The sequence below is a fragment of the Sciurus vulgaris genome (genome assembly GCF_902686455.1).
Source record: "Sciurus vulgaris genome assembly, chromosome: 8".
NCBI lineage: Eukaryota > Metazoa > Chordata > Mammalia > Rodentia > Sciuridae > Sciurus > Sciurus vulgaris.
Genome location: NC_136468.1, coordinates 52,231,437 through 52,253,137, shown reverse-complemented (window position 1 = coordinate 52,253,137; position 21,701 = coordinate 52,231,437). Strand labels below are relative to the sequence as shown.

The 21,701-nt window shown below is 35.2% G+C and overlaps 1 protein-coding gene across 7 annotated transcripts in view; it reads left to right on the top strand.

The window, feature by feature from the left end:
- The window catches only part of CDK14 (cyclin dependent kinase 14), a 603,169-nt gene that overhangs the window by 321,346 nt on the left and 260,122 nt on the right, over nt 1-21,701 (top strand). For all 7 annotated transcript variants that reach the window (XM_079152093.1, XM_079152094.1, XM_079152096.1 and 4 more), the window contains one exon: nt 11,897-12,020. In XM_079152093.1, the coding sequence (XP_079008219.1) occupies nt 11,897-12,020 (124 nt within the window). The remainder of the gene's footprint in view (nt 1-11,896; nt 12,021-21,701) is intronic.

Below are 21,701 nucleotides of genomic sequence, written 5' to 3'. Positions count from 1 at the left end.
CGTTTTGTGAATACAAAAAGATTTTATTGAATTTGCAGCATCTTCAAGATGGTTCCTGGCCTCAGCTTTCAGCTTGCCAGTTGAGAAAAATGGAGCACTTTTCAAACAGCAGTTCACTGTGCAACCTCTGGGTCAGCTATGTTCACTCTGCTTATCTGTGCCGAATCTGTCCTTCGTATTTCTTACTATCTTATCCCTCCCCTCTATGGTGAACCAGCTTATCCACTGTACTCTTTTCTTGTTCTTTGTTCAAGGCACCCAAATTTCTGAGTCTGTAAGCCACTCTGACTTTCCAGTATTGAAATTCAGTGAGTTCCCTCTTTCACCCATCTCTCTGAGATTCGGTACTCCTGTGCTTGAGTTTCAGATCACCAAGAAACTGGAAATGCAGCCTTCCTCTAATCCACCATTGGTGTGTTATATTTGAAAAGCAGAATTTAGAGGTTTTTGCAAATTAAAAATATAATAAACACGACAATTGAAAGATGGAAGATAAAGTTGAAGAAAATTTCCAGAAGAAGCAAAATATACAAAATGGGAAGTTAGAAGTCTAATCCAGGAGATCTAACATCTAAGTAATTTGAGGAAAAAATGAGAGGAGGAAATCACAGAATATTTACTACACTATGGCTTTTCTAGATGTGAAGGATGTGAATTTTTAGATGAAGTGCATGCATTAAATGCCCAAAACATTTCATGAAGCTAGTCTGACACTGATACTCATTGCAAAATTTCAGAACACTGGGTTTAAAGAAAAATCCTGCAAAAAGAAAACAGGTTTACTACAAAGAATCAATAGTTATAATGGCCTTAGGTTTGTCAGAAGTAACACAGGAGAGGAGCTGTCTGTGGGATAATAGCTTGAAAATTTGGAAGTAAAATTATTTCCAACCTTGATTTCTATACAGACTATTAGTGAAGTGTGAGAGTTAAATAATCATGTTCCATTTTGCAAGGAGTTGGAAATTTTGCCTATCTTACATTCTTTCTCAGGAGGCTACTTGGAGATGTACTTTACTCAGACTCAGGGAATAAACAAAGGAAGAGATGACCAGGAAACCATTTAACAGATTATGAAACAGAAGAGAGGTAAAGAAAATCCCCAGGACAAGGATGAAGGGATTCCAGGATGACAATTATGCTTCAGCTGAGAAAGCAACCCCTCGTGGAAACAAAATCGAAGCCTCCAGGAGAGATTTCATTAAGAAAAAATTGTTAGGTGGGATCCTCATGTTTCTCATCAGCTTTACAAGGTGGAAGAAGAGTTTGGTGTTGAATTGGTAAATAAGCACAAAGAAAACTAAAGGAAAACAAGCCAACAAAGAAAAGAACTAGCTCTTTACTAACACCAGAATCAGGAAAAATAATTATTTTTGTAGCAAAGATAGTCATACCAAACTCCATGAGTCAGCTGTAACATTTTTGAATGATAATGATTTATACATTAAATGTGGACTTAATTCAAAACAAAGCCAAAAAACAAAAACACCTTTTTAAATGATCCTGCTGTAACTAAGCCCAGTTCAGGGCCAGTATCCTGGCTCCCTCATTTCATAGCATATACTTGTCAGTATCATTGAGATTAAGGGCTTTTTGACTCTGTGTCCAGTGTTTTTTTCCCTGTACCACATGATTAACACATTAAATTACTGTAATTACCTTGATTACTTATAATGTTGTGAGTACTCAGTCACATAGGTTTATCATAATTTCCGTTTTAAGATAATAGAGATGCCTTTTCTGAAGGTATGAAAAATTTTAAAATAGATGGATGTAGCCCGTTAATGCCTTGTGTTTTGGCATCTGAATTGCAGAGCATGGAAGCAGACAGCCCTCATTACCATGTTGGTTTCCATGGGAGGCCACTCACCTAATTATGCATTGGTTTTTCTTCACTGTTTGCTGAGAGACAAGGCCCTCCTCCAGGGTTACATTTAGGATCTGCACTGCAGGTGAAATTATTCTCAAAGAAGTCTGACTATGACATAGTGACAGATGTCTCATGGGTATTTCTATTTGATGTATTAACATATTTTTTCATGTGGTGATATTTATTGTCACTTAAATCTATGAATACAAAATAAGGAACGTAAGAATAATATTTACTAAGTTAACAGCTGTTCATAATGCTGTGCTAGATATTAATTAAAAGAAAACTAATTAAGCTAAAATAAGACAGCATAATTGTTCTACAAAATTTAGAGAGATGTGAAAACTAGGTGAGATAAGCTATTATCTTTAAAAGAGCATGTCCTTTTAGCAGTGCAAAAACCTCACGTTTGACTGAGTACTTCACAGATCATTAAATGATGAGAATGTAATAAATATTGGATATTTATTATGGTGAACAAAAGAATAGCACAGTGATCACATTCATTTGCTTCTAAATTTGCCAGTTTTGACTTCTGGTTTCATTACTGTGCAATATAGAGATGATATATAGCAATGTTTTAAAATATTTATGTTGAATTTTGAAAATGTATTTATTTGTGTTTCTGTTTTGTGTATAATTGTTGTTAAAAATGTGAATGTTGTGCACTTTAGACGAGATTGTTTTTAGTGTGACTTGGGGAGAATTTCAAGTATTACAAAGGCAAAGTATCATGGAAGAATGGAGGCAAAAACAAAAACAAAAAACAGACAAACAAAAAAATCCAGCCGGAACAGCACAGAGCTCCTTATTACCATAGTAAAATATGGAGTATTTTGGTTAATTTTGTACTAATTTCCAGCAAAAAAAAACTTTTGAAAGTTTAATCATTTTTTATGAATATTCCTTTTTTGATGAATATTTTCATTTTTTGATGAATACATACTGGGATAGATAGACTCCTAAGAAAAAGAAGTCAATGTTAAACAAATTTCTAGAATCATTTTGCTACTTATATTGCCTATAGAATGTGTCTGTTATTAATATGGCATTCAGAAATAAGTATTCACCATAAACTATTTCTTCCTAAGCATTATATCTAATTTTTTGACAAACGAGTAATTTTAGCAATTAATTACTTGGAGGGCAATTTAAAACCTGTATCAAAAGCCTGGGGACATTGTCCTTGTTATAAATATTTATGATGATTAAAGACATAGCAACCAATTTCTAGAAGATAATTAGTATATAGGAAATTGGCTAGAATGAATTTTGGAAAATTAGTTCATTTTTCCCTTTTATAAACTATTCAATTCAAATCATATTTAGACCTGGCTATCATAGATGAGTTGAATAAAAAAAATTATTAGTTTGTGATTTTACAATTCTCATAATTTTCAGATTGACCATTCATTTTTTTTTAAATGATCATCCTGGTTAAAATTTCCTCCTTTTTTCAGTTTTTCATAAACTCTTTAAAAATTGATTAGCATGAACACTAAGAGACTGAACACTAAGTTTTGTGGAAAAAAGAAAAGATTAATTGATGCTGTCTTCAGCTGATATCCAGAAATGTAGATGTTCAAATCTTATTACCATGATGAGATTGAATCTTCGTATGTTTTTATGTAATGTACTTCTGTTTCCATGGTATAATGACTTTTCTAGAAGGTTCCCTATAAAAACACATTTGCTATTCTTTGAATAATTGAAAATGATCAAAGATTTTGAATTCTATGCTTTATTCTCTGAAGAATCTGAACTCCTATTGGCATAAAACTGGCTTTTGTTTTTTATTTCAACAGAGATACTAATTATAAAGATATGAGGTCTGTTGTGGTTGAAAAGTTGCTATTTTTCTTTCATAGTCCAGAGAACAAGCAGGTGTATAACAGATAGAATAATGTTATGCCAAATTAAGATTGTCTTATACAGATGGCACCGAGAATTGATTCCTAAATGAGACTTTCTAATGTTCAGATGGAAAATCAAATGATACCCGATTTTCTCCATATTCTCCATTAGAACTCTCATTTAGCTCATAATGATTTTCTACTATGCATTACTGTGAATATTACAGAATCTTTCTTAATTCTGCATTTGAGGAAATAGTACTGTTTCATTAGGCCTTTAAAGAATGTTTTTTAAAAATTTAACACCCAGTCTCAGCACCTGTCCAGGCTTCTTCACAATGTTTTCATCCTATTTTTATTGTAAGAAAATAAAATATCTAGGAAGCAGAGGATCAACAACAAAATAAAAGCAAAATTCCACATATCATTTCATAATATTAGACATTCAGGGGAAAATGAGTAGTGCATTTTCAGGTTTCATTGTGAGACCAGCTTTTGGTTATTTAGAATGTGTCTTTTGCATCCTTGGCATCATCTGCTGATCTGCTTGTTAACGATTTGTATGCAGCAAAAGAATCAAGACCAGCTAATTAAACAGTACACTTTTCCCTAGAGGTGTTTTAAAATCCAGGTTGAAAAGAAATTACCCTCAAAGATTGATGAAATGTAAAACAAAGCCAGAAGTGTGTTATAGGATACTTCTAAGATGGAAGCACCCAGCTTTGGGATTGATAACCTGTTGGAAATAGAGAAACACCAGTCTGTATTCCAGCTTCAGACCAGCTTGTTCTTGCCTTTCTGCAGACTTAAGGTGGAGCTGCACCTTTGTTTGCATGTTTACCTGACAGATGTGACACTCCAGGAGAAAAATCAGCCCATGTAATAGAGCGTACACACACTTAGAGGAATTTTTCTGATTGTCATGTGACTAGGCAGTAGAGCTTATAGGTATTTTCTCATCAATGTATGAATTCCTATTACTTTACACCTCTCTGAGAGGACATGGAAAGAGGTTTCTGATCAGATGTATCCAAATTCACAAGTCTATAACTATTACATTTCAATTGAAATCAATTTTTCTCTATGTATTACTTGCTTTGATGAACTTTCTCTAAAACCTGTAGATTCAAGATTCATCACCTTTGTCAGATTTTCAGCCTGCATCTCTCTCTTTTTAAAAAGTTATATTAGACTTCTCAAGACATTTCATGGTGACTTAATATATAAGAGGTCACTTTAGGCAGTAAAACTATTTAAAGTCTAAAAATATTTGTTCATTTGCATTGTGTGAGAAAAGAATGTCTCTGAATTTGGGGGATATAGCCTACATTCCTGAAGAAATTTGAATAGAAAGAATTGCTGACTGTTCCTTTTCTAATTTGTATTCCATGATGATTATTTGCAGTTGTAAAAAGCACGGATCAGTCATGTCAACTAGATACTTCTGACAGACAGAAAGTTGATGATGATGGAAGAAGATTATGTTACTTGAATCTCTTAGGAAAAACTCTTTCAGTTTTTCTCTTGGGAAATGGTTTTAGGTAACTATTAAATCCAACAGCTGAAGTTTGATCTTCTTGTCTTCAAGAGTTATTACTCTGCTAGAAACACTGTTTCTAATCCTAATGCCAAGTTCAGGCCAATGACCAACTTTATTAAAGGGAAGGCTCAGCCCTCCCCTCATTCTTCTTCACACACACACATCTTAATAGCTTAGAAACCTACTTGCTCTAGGTCTGCTTTCACAGAATGTGATAAAACCAGGATCTGTCTCTCAGCTCCATCTGACTCCTTGTAAGTCTCCCAGTTCTAGGTTCAGAGGCTTCAGATTAGACTGCCTACTCACTGTGGGCACCATCATGCTCAGAGCAACACCTTCCTTGGTATCCACCGTTACTTTGAGACAGAAAGGAAAGGTGGCATGTGAGGCCAAACTGACTTGGCAAGCCCCAGAATCACAGAAGCTGCAAGCAGTTATTCAGGAGTTTGCCATGTACCTGAAATTCTCATTTTTGGAGTTCAACCTCTTGAAAAAACTATCAACTTTAGGAAAAGAATGCGTTAATATTCCAGGATCTTAGAGATGTAAATTAATTGTTGTTACATTTATTTAGAAATTGCGAAACATGTTATGTATCTCAGGGACTTGAGGGAATGGAATGAGGAAGCAGAAGTAGAATTAAAGAAATTCAAAGGGCAGAAAAGTGCCAAGACAAACTCTCTCTCCTGTATACATTTTCCAAAGAACTGGACTTTTATGAAGTACATTGCCAAAAAATACACATGTGGCGTGATGCCTTGGCATAAATGCTGTGTCTTACATTGTCTCGGTAACACACTTAATACTTTCTCAAGTAAGTCCAAAGTGATTCACAAATTATACTATAATGTTGAATAACTAGGTTTTTATTTCTGTCTCCTTTACATCTCTGTATAACCTTCTAAGTATTGTTTACAAAATTTAACACATCAAATTGCAATGATGCTTTATAAAATGGAAACTATTTAGATGTGTATTAGATGTATTGTATAATGAATTTGGATTTAGTACTTGTACTAGGTATTTTGAAACAAAGTAGAATGAATCATGATGAATCATGCTGTGGCTTTTAAAAATTGAGAAAGACCTAGTATTACAGTCATGCCATTATCTGATGCATTCTATAAAATACTATGACATTCATTAGATATTTGGGGGACTCAAAGTTTCTAATTAGCATTTTTGGAAAAGTGGACACATGGGTAATTTAATGATTTTAAAGCCTATGGGTTTTAAATAATGTAGTGTTAAACATAGAACATTTTATTTGAAATATTATCTATGTACAATTTTGGTTCATCTGCCTGTGTCACATTTTGTAGCCCTGTGCTCACACAAGGTATAACTACTTTAATCAATAGTATCCATATTTTTGAGTAGCAGTCCTCTTAATTGTGGTTTCAGAGTAAGACAAAAATGAATTCCATTAACAGTACTACTACATTGTATTTGCTACGCGTCTCTTTGGCCAATTAATTTCTCTGAGCCTTTCTTTTTCTACCTATAAGGATGTTGTGATGATTGAATTATCTGGTAAATATAAAACACTTAGTCGCAGTGTCCATCACAATAAGCCTTCAGTCGATGGTAGACTTACTACCATGGTAGTACAGTTGTTTGATTTACAGAGTCTCTTTATAGTTCTATTATTCAAAAAATTTATAAATTCAAAGTGTAAATGGCTATTATAGACACTAAAGATGCAACCAATCATTTTGAAAATGAGAAACCTAAGATACACATATGTTTAGCATAGCCCCAAAATAATAGAAAATTAGATTAACAGTCTTTGTAAGAGTCCCACCATGGTAGGGTCAATTGCTAACAGCTCTTATTAGTAGACTTATTAGTCTCCTGCAGTCTCTAAAAGACCCTGGATATTTATTTTTATAAGGAGTTCATGCCTTGAAAATCTGTAAGATGTGCTTCATCTCCTATCAAGTAGAACCACATATATTAAATAATCCATGTATTTCTGATCATTAATGGAACCTAACAACTCTAGACATTGAGAAAAAGGAACCTAATCTCAGGTCTTTAGACATGGATGGGAGGGATGGTTAGAAGCTCCTTGCTCACTGTGCCTGAAGTTCTGGGCAATAAATGCAACATTTTATATTCAATAATGTATGCTTTTTAGCAGGTTCCTTTAAAAGTTGTAATGAAGTCACTTGTCTTTATATATATATATATATATATTTTTTACCTGTTTAAAGTTTTAAGAATTTCCAGAAGGGAATAGATGAAGTATTAGTGGGTACTCCCAAGAAGACTATGCCATGGTGCTAAGCATGGGAACTGCTTCCTGCAGGGGATGACAAGACAACTGGGCTAAAGATAGATCTGCTGCTGACAAAAGTGTCCCTGTTCATCATATCGTTGCTTTTCAAGGCATTTTCTCATTGGCATTTTTATTGCAGAAGCTGAACATACTCAAACCAGAATATAAATCATTAGTGATCATACTGACGGATTGAGAGGAATCTCCTTTTATAAAGATTGAGTAAAATATCCTGAGGCAACAAATTGTTCTCAGGAAGACCTTATGGCTATTAGAATAGAAGAGGGGAAGACAGTCCCAGATATAATTTATCAACCTCAGTACATGACACTGCCTTCTGCCATATTAGTTATTTCTAAGAAGGTTTTAAATGGCAAAAACAAAAATCCAGGACTTTGTGTGTGGTAGTGCATGCCTGTAATCCCAGTGACTTGAGAGGCCGAGGCAGGAGGACTGTGAGTTCAAAGCCAGCCTCAGCAACTCAGTGAGGCCCTAAGCAACTTACAAGACCCTGTCTCTAAATAAAAAATTTTAAACAGGACTGGGGATATGGCTCAGTGGTTAAGTGCCCCTGGGTTCAATCCCTGGTTCCCCCCGCTCCAAAAAAAAAAAAGAATTTGTGAATTTAAGAATCATATTACATGTTATTCGAGACTGAGTACTCAAATTCACCTTATAGTACAGTAATATTTATACTTCCATGTGCTTAGCAAGCACGGACCTTGATTCTGATGAGTGGTGAGGTTTAGGAGCACAAGGTGTCAGAGGATTACCTATTCCTTTAGAGCTTTAGTTTTCTCATTTGTTTAAAAGGACAAATGCAGGATTATAGATGGAAAGGTTAAGTAATGTAAAAGTCTTTGCTCTAAGGCTATAGTCAGTATTGGTCTCCCTTCTTTTCTTCTTAGCATTTGGGATTCCACAGATGTTTACCAAGTTTAAACAGTAAAGCTGATTCACACTCTGTCTCTGAGGGTGGCCTCCTCTTCAGTGGTCCTTTTTGTTCTCACAGTGTCCTCTGGTTTTTCACAGAAGATCAAGTACAGCTATTTGTGTCATGGTTTATACCACAACCAAGAGAAGTGGCTTTCTCAGGCATCTTGATGGTAAAGTGAGGTACTTGCCTGCTTAGGTAGAGGAAGAAATCCCCAACCAAGACTTGAGTTTTCTCCACCTTTCCAAAGAGAACAGCTGGGCATTCCATTTAAGTCAGCAAGGCACTGCCTCCTTAGCGCATCCCACACCTGCCCATCAGTAATATGCTGTTAATCACGTTAAAATGTTATTTGTCAAGTGTCTAGTTTTTTAATGGTTTCAGTGAAGCCTTCATTGCCGCTTATCACCAATTGCTTTTATGATGGTGCCTTGGCAGTTTTATGGTTTCATATATTGTCTTATTTGTTTAAGTTTTTCTTCAGAATTTATGTTATGGCTGTTGTTTTGTCTCCCTAATTTTCCCCCTCAGATTAGCAAGGGGTTTATCAAATCATTTCTACTTCTGTGTCTAGTGAATGCTTAATTGTTTCCTTTTAAAATGTTACAAATATTATATTCTGTTTTTGGAGTGGCAAGTTCTCTGATTCACCTTCTTTTCACAGTCTGCTCTCCCTGTAATGGTAGAATCAGTTTTAATACCTTTTTTCATTAGATCATCCCCTCTCCGTGGCTTCAGTTTACTTGCTGCACATTGCCTTTGTGAGGCCTACCTTTGTCTGTGATCTGTTTGTGTGCCCATCATACCCAGCACACTGTGAGTTCGAGTCCAGGGACCACGTCTTTTATCTATTCATCCTTATATCCCTCTTCCATGACAACAGCATAGGATAGTTTGGTTGGCACCTTATTAACCTCCCAGTGAATATGCTCTGTGGTGATTTATTCTGACTTACCTTTCTGCATTGCTCAAAGTGCTAAAAATTTGTTGGGACTCTATTTGTCATGTTTGAAGCTTGTGTACACTTAGATGTGGAGTGTTTGGTTGCATTCTTTCCTAATACTGATTTTCCTAATCTCCTTTAACATGATATCCGATTTGAATAGCTCTGGATTAGCATGAGGATTATATATTTTCACTAATTAGTAAAGGTATTAAAACAAGAGTCCTTTGGTACTGCTTGATCCACCCATTTCTGCCCTTCGCTTCTAGTGAATCCCATTCTAGGGTTTTCTGTCTGTTATTATTATTATTATTTTATCTGCCACCATCCAGATGTCTCTAAATTCAGTTCCATAATCCTATTACTGACACAGGAGTGTTGGCTGTATACATGGTTTATGAAGGTGGTGAATATGACTGTGTTAGACGTGTGTAGAGGCTGCCTTGGGAACATAGAGAAGCACCTCATGGCCATCTGCAGGTGTGGGGCTGAGGTCCTGGACAGCAGCAGGTCAGGGAGGGCTCCAGAGAGGTGGGATTCCTAAGGAGAGACTGAAGAGTACATGGAAATTAGTAGGCCAAGGGGAGAGGGAACTTTTCTGACAGAATAAGCAAGAACAAAAGTAGAGTTGAGAAACAGCATGCTCTATGTGTGGGGGAAGGGAGGCAGAAGTAGGGAGTGGAGGTAGATTGCAGAAAGCCAGAGAATGCAGAGTAATAATGACCGAGTCCTCACATGGAGTTCGTGCTCAGCTCAGCAGCCTTGGAGACTGTGCTGTTAGGTACCCACGTTCTGTCCTTCGCAGTTGGAGGAAGCAGCTTCTATATCAACATATGCCTGCATGTGTTGATTTCTGGCCATGGTTCCTATACTGGGGTGGCTAAGGACACAGACTTTGTAGTGAAGTTTGAGCCCTGCCTCTACCACTTAAGCGCTTACTGTGTGATCTTCAGAAACTGTACTGTTTCCTCATCATTAGTATGGAGATAATAATAGTACCTACTTCATTAAAATTGTTACTGAGGTGAATAGTCACCTTTTGTTTCTTTCAGACTAAAGACGTATGGATTTTCTTACAAAATTAAAACTCTAAGCTCCAAAATATGGGGTGGATTAGAAGTGAGGAAGGAGGCTGGTGTTAACTCAGATCTTTCCATCTCCTATTCAGAAAAGGTCTGAGAACAAGAGAAGTCAAGAGAAATGTTTGTTTTCCGGGTCCTTAAGCCAGTGTTTTAATCCAGACTAACAGAGCAGACATTTACTTCCTAATACTTACACTCTGGAAATAATGATACCATGCCTTCACTGCCTGCTATGCAAATTGTCACATACAAAGATTTTGTGAAGAATTAAACTTACTATTATTTCAAGGTGTTTTTCCCTCTTCAAAGTATTACTTGGTTTTCATTGATTCTAGTTAGTTGGAACATTCCAAAAATGCTAGATATCAGGGCCAGGGATTTGGTAATCTTTTACATTTGAGTATTCCAGAATCCTTATGCTGCCTGTCTTTTGTCTTTACAACTTCCTCAGAATTTCCTTTTGTTAGCAGCTAGTATATAGACTAGAATGTTGGTGGCAGAAGTAAGAACATTTGTTTTTATTTTTGTTTTAGGAGATTGAATTTTTAAAAATACCATGTCAATTAGAATAATTTGGCAAGTAAATTGTTTTACAATAATCTCTTTTTCATAAGCAGAATACTGGGAAGTCTAGTAGTAAATCATCCTTTTTGTTATCAAAATATAAACATTTGATAAGATCCAAATTAAAATTTCACAGAGAAAGCCATTAATCATTTAAGTTATTTCTCACAAAAGTGTTGCCTTTGAATCCTTGACGTCTCTGTTTTCTGTTTCTTTTCCCATTAGGATAGGACTGCTCTGTAATTAGTGAAGGTACATGTCTGTCTTTAGGCAACAGCCTAATCTCTATGGCCATATGTACAAGAGCAGTATAATTACAATGAAGTATTAATTGGACCATGTGATTGTTTTTGTTTTAATTATTTCAAGTCATCTTATCTTTCTCTTCCTTAAAGATGTTAAGGGGTCAATTCATGGGTACCATGTTTATGTCATTTCTATGGAATTAAATAAATACACATTTACAAAAACAGTACTCTTTTATATGTTACAATGCTATGGATGTCTCTCTTAGACATCATTTTAGTCCTGGAGAAATAAAGTATTATAAAGAATTTATTTATTTATTTATTTATTTTACATTTTACTTAATTTACAGAGCCTAGGTGAGAATGTAGATCTCTCTAATAGGTTGTTAGCAATTCTCAGATTTATTTCTTAATGGATTAGGGATTTATACGTCAATACTGTATATTTTATTTAATAATTTGGTTGGAAATTTAGTGATGGGTACCCATTTTCACTAAATGCAAGTATTTGTCAGACTATATATAGAAACCGGCATTTGTCTGAATTTGGATTTTAACTTTTGTCTCCCTATTTTTTTCAGTTGTTTTTGTTTCAGTTGCTGCGAGGGCTGTCTTACATCCACCAGCGTTATATTTTGCACAGAGACCTGAAACCACAGAATCTTCTGATCAGTGACACGGGGGAGTTGAAGCTGGCAGATTTCGGTAGGAAAGCAGTTAATTACCACTCTATTTTGTCACACGGTGAAAGTGCCAGGCAGATGGTGGCACTGCATTTGTTAGGTGCACCACTTCTGTCATCATAGAGCATGGTAAATTTTTTTCTGGAAAGAAGATTTTTTTATTATTATTATAACATAAAACATAATGGTGGATGGATTTTTGTAAAATCTAGGCTGCTTATTAGTCTGGCTTAAATAACCATAAGCATAAATCAGATCTCAATATATATATTTCCAAAGGAAATGACAGAAAAATGTTGAGCATAAAATATACTCAAGGAAATCATTTTTTAAATTTTTTTATTATGATAACGTCAAACATACTCAAAAATAGAAGGATGCAGTAGTCCGTCACCCAACTTCAGCATTATAAATATTTTGCCAAACTTAAAGAAATTTAAAGTTAGATGAACCCTTTCAGGGCATTGTAGGATGTATAGTAATCAATAATGTATGTTTCCTAAGGGTTTCTAACTTGGAAATCTAGGGACAGTTCGATCTTCACCAAAATGACTTTCATTTCAAGCATTTTTCACATTATAATAATGGATATAAATATTCCTATTTAAAAGTCAGAGTCCTGGAATGGGGCCCTTTATAAGTCATTCCTTCCTAGGAAATTTTAAGATGGCATTTCCCAGCTTAGACACTTTCCTCCAAACATGGCTTTGAGGGTCTAAAGGGGTTCAGAACTATCGTATCCCCCTTGCTAGCTCCCTTCCCCTGACCAAGGCTTACACTGCTGCTTTGCTCAGGCTCTCTTTCCCACAAGAAATCCTGTTCAGTGGGTTCCCAGCACTGGGGGCTGATGCCTGATGGCAGCATCATGTGTTGACATTGCATTACCTCAATTATGTTTGAATACATATTCTGATTAGAAAATCGTTTCATTAAGAATGGAATGAAAATATTACCCTTGGGACATTGATGCCTGCAGTTGAGATATGGGCTTTTGCTGAAATATGATTATCTTTTCCCACTCCAGCCCCCAATAAATAAAAGAAGGCAGGAAATGATTATTTTGTATTTCAAGGTTAGTAGACTGTTGAATGACTTTGGAATGAATGTACTCTGTTGGGATTTTTATATCTTTTTTTTTTTTCCCAAAAATGAAATAAAAGGAAAAGTTAGGATTACTAATGATATGTTGCAAAACTTTCTTGTATTTACCCACTTTGATAAAAATGATGAAATTTTGTGTTTATGTGTGTGTGTGTGCGTGTTATTGCCAGATTTAGCATTAAGATTCTTCTAGATGGCTGGATAAAAAATCCATTTTACTGTAGAAAGTAACGGGAGGGTAGATGCATCTGAGAGAGAAGGTTTACCGTTCCTCAATTTCAAAGTTGTTGACTTTCCTGTGAATATATTTTGTCGATTGTCAGTATGAGTAAATTACAAGGAATTTACAGTGATTTCTTTATGGCATACCAATATACTATAAGGTATTTGTTGTAATAAATTATTGCATTGACTTTTAATTATGTATTGAACATGTTTTATATATTTATATAAATATATTTTCATAGGATTGATTTGTCTATATAGCCAAGGATACAATAGGATTGTATGTATGTGCTTATTGGAGATTATTTTAAGATGATGATATTATAATAGCCAGGTAAGTTTGTCTTAAAAGATTCTCATGATTCTTGAAAACGGGATACCATCATGCTTTGTGAAATAAACTACATTCAGAACGTTAAGGGACAGAGGTTTACTCTCATACACAGAAGCTAAGAGATAAAAAGGAATAAAATGAAGGATCTCATGAAAGCAGAAGGGCAATAAGGAGAAGGGAGATAGGGGATCAAGTGGGAGGGAGGAATTGAGGGGAAGGAGAAGAACTGGGAATAAAATTGATCATGTATGAATATACCACACTGAATTCCACTTTTATGTATAGTTATAATGCAACAATGAAAAAATATTATGTGTGAATAATTAGAAGGAAGATCAGAAGAGTAGAGGAAGGGAAATGGGGATGTGAGGGCAGGGAGGGTAAGTACTGGGGAATATACTGAAGCAAATTATGTTATGTACATATATGAACATGTCACAGTAAACCCCACTGTAATGTATAATTATAATGCATTCACTAATAAAAACATAAAAACTAATGTTTTATAATATTGGATTGAGAAATAAATTGATTCTGATTTTTAAACAATTATTTAGAAAATTTGGAAAGTATGAACAACTCAAATGGCAATATTAACAATTTTGTGTATAAATTCTCAGTCCCTTTCTGCTCCCTTCTTCTCCTCCTCTCATTCTCTGCCTCATGTGTTTATTATACATGCTTAAAAAATGAAACACTGTTTTAAAGCATTTTTCATGTAAGAATATACCATGAACCTTTTCTCATGTTACTAAGAATGGCAGAATCGCCATACTTATTGCCCACAACCTAGTCTCTGTTCAATCCCTTATCAATAAGTATTCTAGTTCTTAATAGTTGGTAGAATTCTGTACTGAGCATCTTTAAAGTGAAAGCTGTATGTGCTGCAAGCATTTGGTTCTTCCACCCAGACTACTTTGGGAGGGTTGAGCTCAGGCCCCTCCCCTTGGTGTCATGGGCTGATTCTTCTAGCTTGGAATGCTCACTTGGCGAACATCCTGTGCAGGCAGTGTAATGAGCGAGACTCATTCGCCAACTGACAATTTCCCCCAATTAATTGTGCATTATTTTTGTCTTTTAATTTAAGACATGCAATTAACTGTGATTTACTGTGTTTGGGCACGTGTGTGTGTCTGAGATGAAGGAAACACACTGGAAACTATAGAGAAGCTAAACAATCAAAATAGGATGATTCCAGTCAGCAGAACAATTAGAAACACAAGGTCTTAATTCAGAGTCTGACATATAAAGAGCTTGAGAAGCCATTTCTTTGTCTTACCTTTCTTATGTGAGCAGCACCATAAAATTTTGATTAAGAGATAAATGCAATCTGTATAAATGTATTTTTCGTATTGTAGATACTACTTTCTGATTAAAAATATATTGGGGGAGTAAAAACACTGACATTTATTATATTTGTTCTTTGTATTAGACAGTTAGAAAATCTTGGTTCATTGTCTTCTCAACCAGATGAAGTATAGTAACCTAATTTGTTTAGAAAAGACATGAGAATCAAGGAGGGTTAGAAACTTGCTGAGGCTTGGTAACACAGATAGCTAGTTGCAAAACTGGAATTTCATATGCAATATGCTTGATGCATGTCCTTCAATCTCAGGTGGCCCTCGGTCTTTATTTTTATATGTATGTACATTTTACCTTATAGGACTACCTAATTCTCTCATAAATTATGTATCATTATACATATGTATATATGTATATCTATGCTGTTTTTTTTACATGTAACAAATATGAAGCCCATGTTATGTAAATAGATTTCACTAATACAAAATAAATACATCACATAATTAAAAGAACATTTTGTCATTTAACTAAGTTCACCTTTAATATTTGGCAGATTTTACAAAATAAACCACACAGTTGTATATTTTTACACCCATTTGACTTTCAACAGAATGCAATTCTGAGTTCCAGGTGATCCAAATGCCTTAACCATTTTTTTTTCTTATTAGCACTAAGTCACACTTTAGTACTTACCTGAGCCTTATTTCCCATGTGCATATGGAATAAGTACATTACACTTGATTTTGAATCCCTGTGGTTTTCTTGTTGCAGAGGTTTGCTCTACCTATGTATAATAAAATCAAGAGAGAGTATTCAGTCTCATGTCCTACTTGATGGTTTGTCTTCACCTGATCTATAGGCAAACTATTTCAAATCATTTATCAGCATCTGTCTTTGCCACCTTGCTGCTGCTTGTGTACTGTGGTGCAGCCAAATCCCACATTTGTTCCCACATCACTGCCTTGTACATGGCCTTTCCCTTTGCCTGGAATGCTCATCCTGATTCTCATGTGGTTGTCTTTATCTCATCATAGAGGCTGTAGTCTATGTCACCTTGCTAAAAATAGAAACTCCCCTTATTAGCCTCCCATTTAACTTCTTCAGTGGCACTTCTGGTATACTGAAATTATTTGATTCATTTGTTTATTTTATTTTTTGCTTCAGTTACTTGATCGTAAAATCTGTGAGTGCAGAATTTGACCTTTGTTGCCCATTGTTGTCTGTGCTGTGCCTAGAACCACAGAGTAGATGGTTTAGCACCTAGTAGCTGCTCAATTGGTTGAATGAAATAAAATATAAGCATGACTAAATGAATGTGAAGACTAAGATTTATTTGAATTTACTAATTTCTGTTCAATTAGTTTTGGCAAACTAGCATTTCATATTTTTCTCCTTGGCAATGATGTCCTGGGTATGCGCAGGTCAAGAGTGTGGATGGAATTGATGACTGTAGGTAGTGCTAAGCCCTGGGATTGCTTTGAGTCTGATATAATCATCATGAGAGATTATAAACATACATGAAAGATTCATAAGATTTGAAATTTCTACTCTTGCAGATTCCCAGTGATTGCCTAGTTGAACTGTTATTGAGAACAGCATATTAAACATTGAATAGGAGATCAGTCTCTGTCTCTAACTAGCTTGAGACTTTAAGAAGTTGTTATTCATTCTGAACTTTATACGTCTTGTTCAAAAAAAAAAAGAAAAAATAAGATCATTGAACAGCTATTTCCTAAGTCCTTTTAGTGCTGGCTTTCTATGTAACCTATATTCTAATGATCAGAATATTTGCTGGTGGGTAAAAATCTGTTCATTGAATCTGGACTCAAAGCTATCTCATCCCTCCCTGCAATCTAATTTTTTATTCAATCTTGGAAGTTCAAATAGATGTGAGTCATGCTTTTATGGTATGCATTGAAAGAACATTAAAAGAAAATCATTGAAGCATAACATGTAAATGCATAAATTCACCAAGAACTTGCATTTTATTTGTAGTATTATATGAAAACTTGAAGGTAATTTTCCACATAAATGAGATTAAAACAATGTTGTGTCTGTAGAATTGCAGCTGCCTTCAATTTGTGCAGGATGTCAGGGCCACCCACATTTCCCAGCCATCCTTCTGCTATTTTTAAGGGTCACAGTCCAACTGTATTGAAAGACAGTTGGATTAATTTTGCCCCTGTAAAATAGAGACAGCAAGAAGTCTGTGATATAAACATTTAAAGTCTTGGCTTATGTTATCGACTTTCCTGCTAGAGGAACCAAGTTAAACAGCTCTGTGGTTTTAATCAAGTAAAATTACACAAGTCTCTTTCCCACTAGAGGGCTAAAATATTACCTTCCTAATGTTGATAGTTTTCTCCTTTAGGCTGTTCCTTGACTAGATTGTGGAAAGGAAATTATTGTAAATCACATTTTAGTTTAATTTAAAGAGTACATCAGCCGTGTAGAGGACATAGCGAGTGCAGGGTTTCTTTTTTTTTTTTTTTTGCAGTGCTGGGGATTGAACCCAGGGCCTCATGCTTGCAAAGCAAGCACTCTACCAACTGAGCTATATCGCCAAACCACAGGGTTTCAGAATTCACGTAAGAAACAGTAGAAACTTGAAAGAAATTGACTTCTTCTAGATGTAGAATAGAGTCAGTCAGTTTGATAAATAAAAAGATAAGAACCTATTAGTCCCAAGGGTACAGATATTTACCTATTCATTTTTTTGTCATTCACATATGAAATTCAACTTTGGAACTGTAGTTCCAAATTAAGGCCATTCACTATGGCCAGCACAATTCAGTTTTACTCTAACTTTGTTTTATAATGTTTTCTAATAACAAAGTGACCTTATAACCCAATGAAGTATCACTGTACTTATAAAAGGCCTTTAGACAGCTTAACACATAAACAGTCTTAATTCAAAGTTGACACAGTTGCTTTCATGTACTTTTGAAAGTGAAGAATATATTTAGAATAACTGATGTTGCAATATGAACTAAAGTGCTGTTTTTTTCCCCCCATAATTTCTCTAAGAGGCTCCTTTAAAACTCCAAATGAACATGTACATACTTTAAAACCTATCCAATAGATCATCAGGATTACATGTTAGAAGAAATTTTGATTTGGCATGGGAGTTAGACAAAGTTACTTCCCTTGATCAATTATTTTAAATGTATAGATTTTTGTTTTGTTTTTTTTGGTACCGGAGATTGAACTCAGGGGCACTCAACCACTGAGTCACATCCCCAGCCCTATTTTGTTTTTTATTTAGAGACTGAGCTGCTTAGTGCCCTGCTGTTGCTGAGGCTGACTTTCAACTTGAGATCCTCCTGTCTCAGCCTCCTGAGCTGCTGGGAATGTGCCACTGCACCTGGCTAAATGTATAGTTTTTGAAAAGTAATGTTGATACTTATGACTATCTTCTCTCTGATCTTAAAATTATCACTTTGTTTCATCATTTAAATTTTGTTTAAAATCTTAATCATCCCTACAGATGATTATTTTTCTATTTAAGAGGAATGTTGATGATGATGATGGTGATGGTAATGTCAACATTTTCTGCTTTGTTTGATCATAGTGTGAAATTTCCAAGGCCTGCTAAAATGCAGACTTTATTTTTAGAACAGTTTTAAGTACATGGCAAAATTGAACAGAAAGTACCGAAAGTTCCAATATGCCACCTTCCTCCCCAACTATTGAGATCTGGCCCAGGGTAGAACATTTGCTATAATTGATGAACCTACACATCAGTATCACCCAAAGTTTGTATTTGTTGGAGTGACATGTATCCATTACTGAAGTTTAATTCAAAATAGTTTCACTGCCCTAAAACTAAATGAGGTGAATTTTTTAAAAAGCAGTAGGTAGAAATAAGAAGGATATATATGAACTGCAGCTAATATGCAGTTTATACGCATAATCTATGAAAAATCTCTTTGTCCAGTCACCATAAACCAGACTGAAGCAGTCTGGATAGTGCTTGATTGCAAAGAATGGCAACTTCAAACTCAATGGAAATGAAGCAATTTCCATTGAAAGAGTTTTAGTTCATTTTCAGCCAAATCATGCATGTACGGTAATGAGACATCATCAAATGCATAACCAATGGCTACAAGTAGGGCTGATCATCTTATTTTCTTCTGTTGATGAAATCTTCTGGGGTGAGGGATTTCAATATGCAAAAATACTGTACTTTTCCTATATAATATGAGAGACTATTTGTTGGTAGTAAATCAAATAAAGTGATGAAGAATGTGAGTAGAGAGATAGCCATGTATCTTGAGGAAATATCCACACGTGGTCTGATTGGAACCTTAAGTGACAGACTATGACTGGAGTGGAAGTGTTGTAGATGACATTAAAAAGGGTCACACAGAATTATGAGCCATAGGATTGTGTCATACCTGGGACTGGGAATGTAGCCCAAGGGTTCAGTACCTGTCTAGCATGTATGAGGGCCTGGGTTCAATTCCCAGCACTACCAAATAAACCAACCAAAAAAAAAAGATATATGTCACACCTACCTGCTTGAAGCCAGCAGTGATTACACTTGAACATGAGTTTTGATAAAACAAAAATAAATGTGAAAGTTTGCCTAGTGACACTAAATACCTCTTCTTTATGGATCCTCCCACATTTCCTGCTCTTTACCTTTTAAGAAGCAAACCAGACTCCAGTGATAGATATGAAAATATGCCAAACTGATCCTAGAGCTTTGGATGACAGCAAGTGAATCATTGCCTTCTAAAGCACTTGTTTTCTAAAACCTTTATTGAAAGCAAGAAAAATTGACTGCTATGGGAAGTTTGAAACTATAAATTTGGAAAATAAGACATTCTTTAAAAATTTGTAATTTTGAACCTTTTTTGTCACTTTAATGCTATGAGTTTGATAGAGTTTTTTTTTTTCTTCTTTGGTTCATTATATTTTTTCAAATACCTTATGTATTATTTACTTTTGAAATAATACATTTTTATATTAATGTTAAAATTTTCCTTCTCACTTTGGGTAGTTTCTTCTGTGTTAATATAAACTTAGCAAGTGTTTTTCATTTTAATGAAAGAAGGAAGTACTAGAACATTAAAAGTAAAAATTAAATAGGAGTTAGGGAAGTACTAGAACATTAAAAGTAAAAATTAGGAGTTAGTGGTCTCTACTGCTGCTGCTGAGTTTTAAAGACATGTCTGAAAAACTTTATTTTACCATATCCTTTAAAAATAACCTTGATATGTATAATCAACTTTATAACTTAATTTATAACTGCTTGTAAAACTTTTAAGAATGGATCCTCTCTCTATATTAAATGTCTGACATGTTATTTGTCATTCTGATTCTTAATCAGAAAGGATTCTTACATAAAAATGAAGACTGAAGTGTTTAGGCCAATTATGGAGTAGACTTGTTGGCTGAGAAAATCTATCTTGTGAAACAATGACCAGCCAAATTGGGTATGGAAACTGTCCTTAGAACCAGCCTGGTAGTCCGAGTGGGGAGCAGCAAATGAAAGGGGTCAATTCATTAGCTAAATTGAGTGTTCATATCATGAGAATGGGACAACAGAGGATAATCAATCAGAGGGAAAAGTTGGAATGTATCAGGATTAGATGGTTATGATGGATTTTAAAGAGTTGGCATTAGTCTCAACTTATGCAAAGTAAGTTGGAAGCATTTCTTTATAAAGTCACTGATACTAGAGTTAACAAGAAAAATGTAAACAAAATACAACATGTAAGCGTTTTGCTTAAAGAATTGAAAGCAGGTATTTATTACTGTTTGAGGTCATCATCCAGTTGTTGGCAAAAATCATATCATTAGGATATTTTGTTATGATTTGTTTTTTCAAAATAGAGGCAGCAAATATGAGTGGCAATTAAAATAAACCCATTATAATTGTATAAGATAAAAGGAAAGCTTACATTCACATTTTTAGAATTTTTTGATGTAGATTTTCTTAGAAAAATTTTGTGGTGCTAGTGATTGAACCCAGGGCCACTCACACATGCCAAGCACATATTCTGCCACTGAGCTACAACCCCAACACCTCTCTCGATTTCGATGGACCCTCAGTAATTGTAATCCAACCCCTCATTTTAAAAGATCTATATATGGTGACCCAGAGATTAACATTGTACCTGTTACTTAGTAAGAGATGTGTTAAATTATAATTAAAATATCATGCTATAACCAGTGTTTTTGCAACTCTAGTGTATTATCCAGTAGACTATTAATAACTTATTTAACACATACAGGACTAGTTCCCCCAGGATAGGAGTGCTGACCCAGTGTCCCAGTGAATGTCACCCATGTTGGTCTCATCAGACCAACAGGCCTGCATCAGTGGAACAGTGAGAGTTCTGTCAGGAAGCTGGGGCCCAGAACAGTAGACTGGCACCAGAACATGAGTCCTGGGAAACCCTGTTGGATATAAAAGTTGGAGACTCAGTAATTTATGAATTAGGGGACCACCCTCTTTAATATCTTCCTGGGAGAAGTTAAAGCATTGAGAAACCCTGTGGGCAGATGAGGACTGAATTGGCTCTAACAGTGTTCCTGTTACAACTCAGCAGTGTTGGGCAGTAACTGAAAAGGTGCCCTTGGTGCCTCCCAGTGGGAGTAATTTTCTATTCAGCTCCTGCCTTTTCCTTGGTACTCTGCTGGTTTTCACTCACAACACTTCCAACACCAACTTCTTGTTTTATCCTCCACGTCAATAACCAATTTACCAGCACCCCAGACACCAGTGGACTG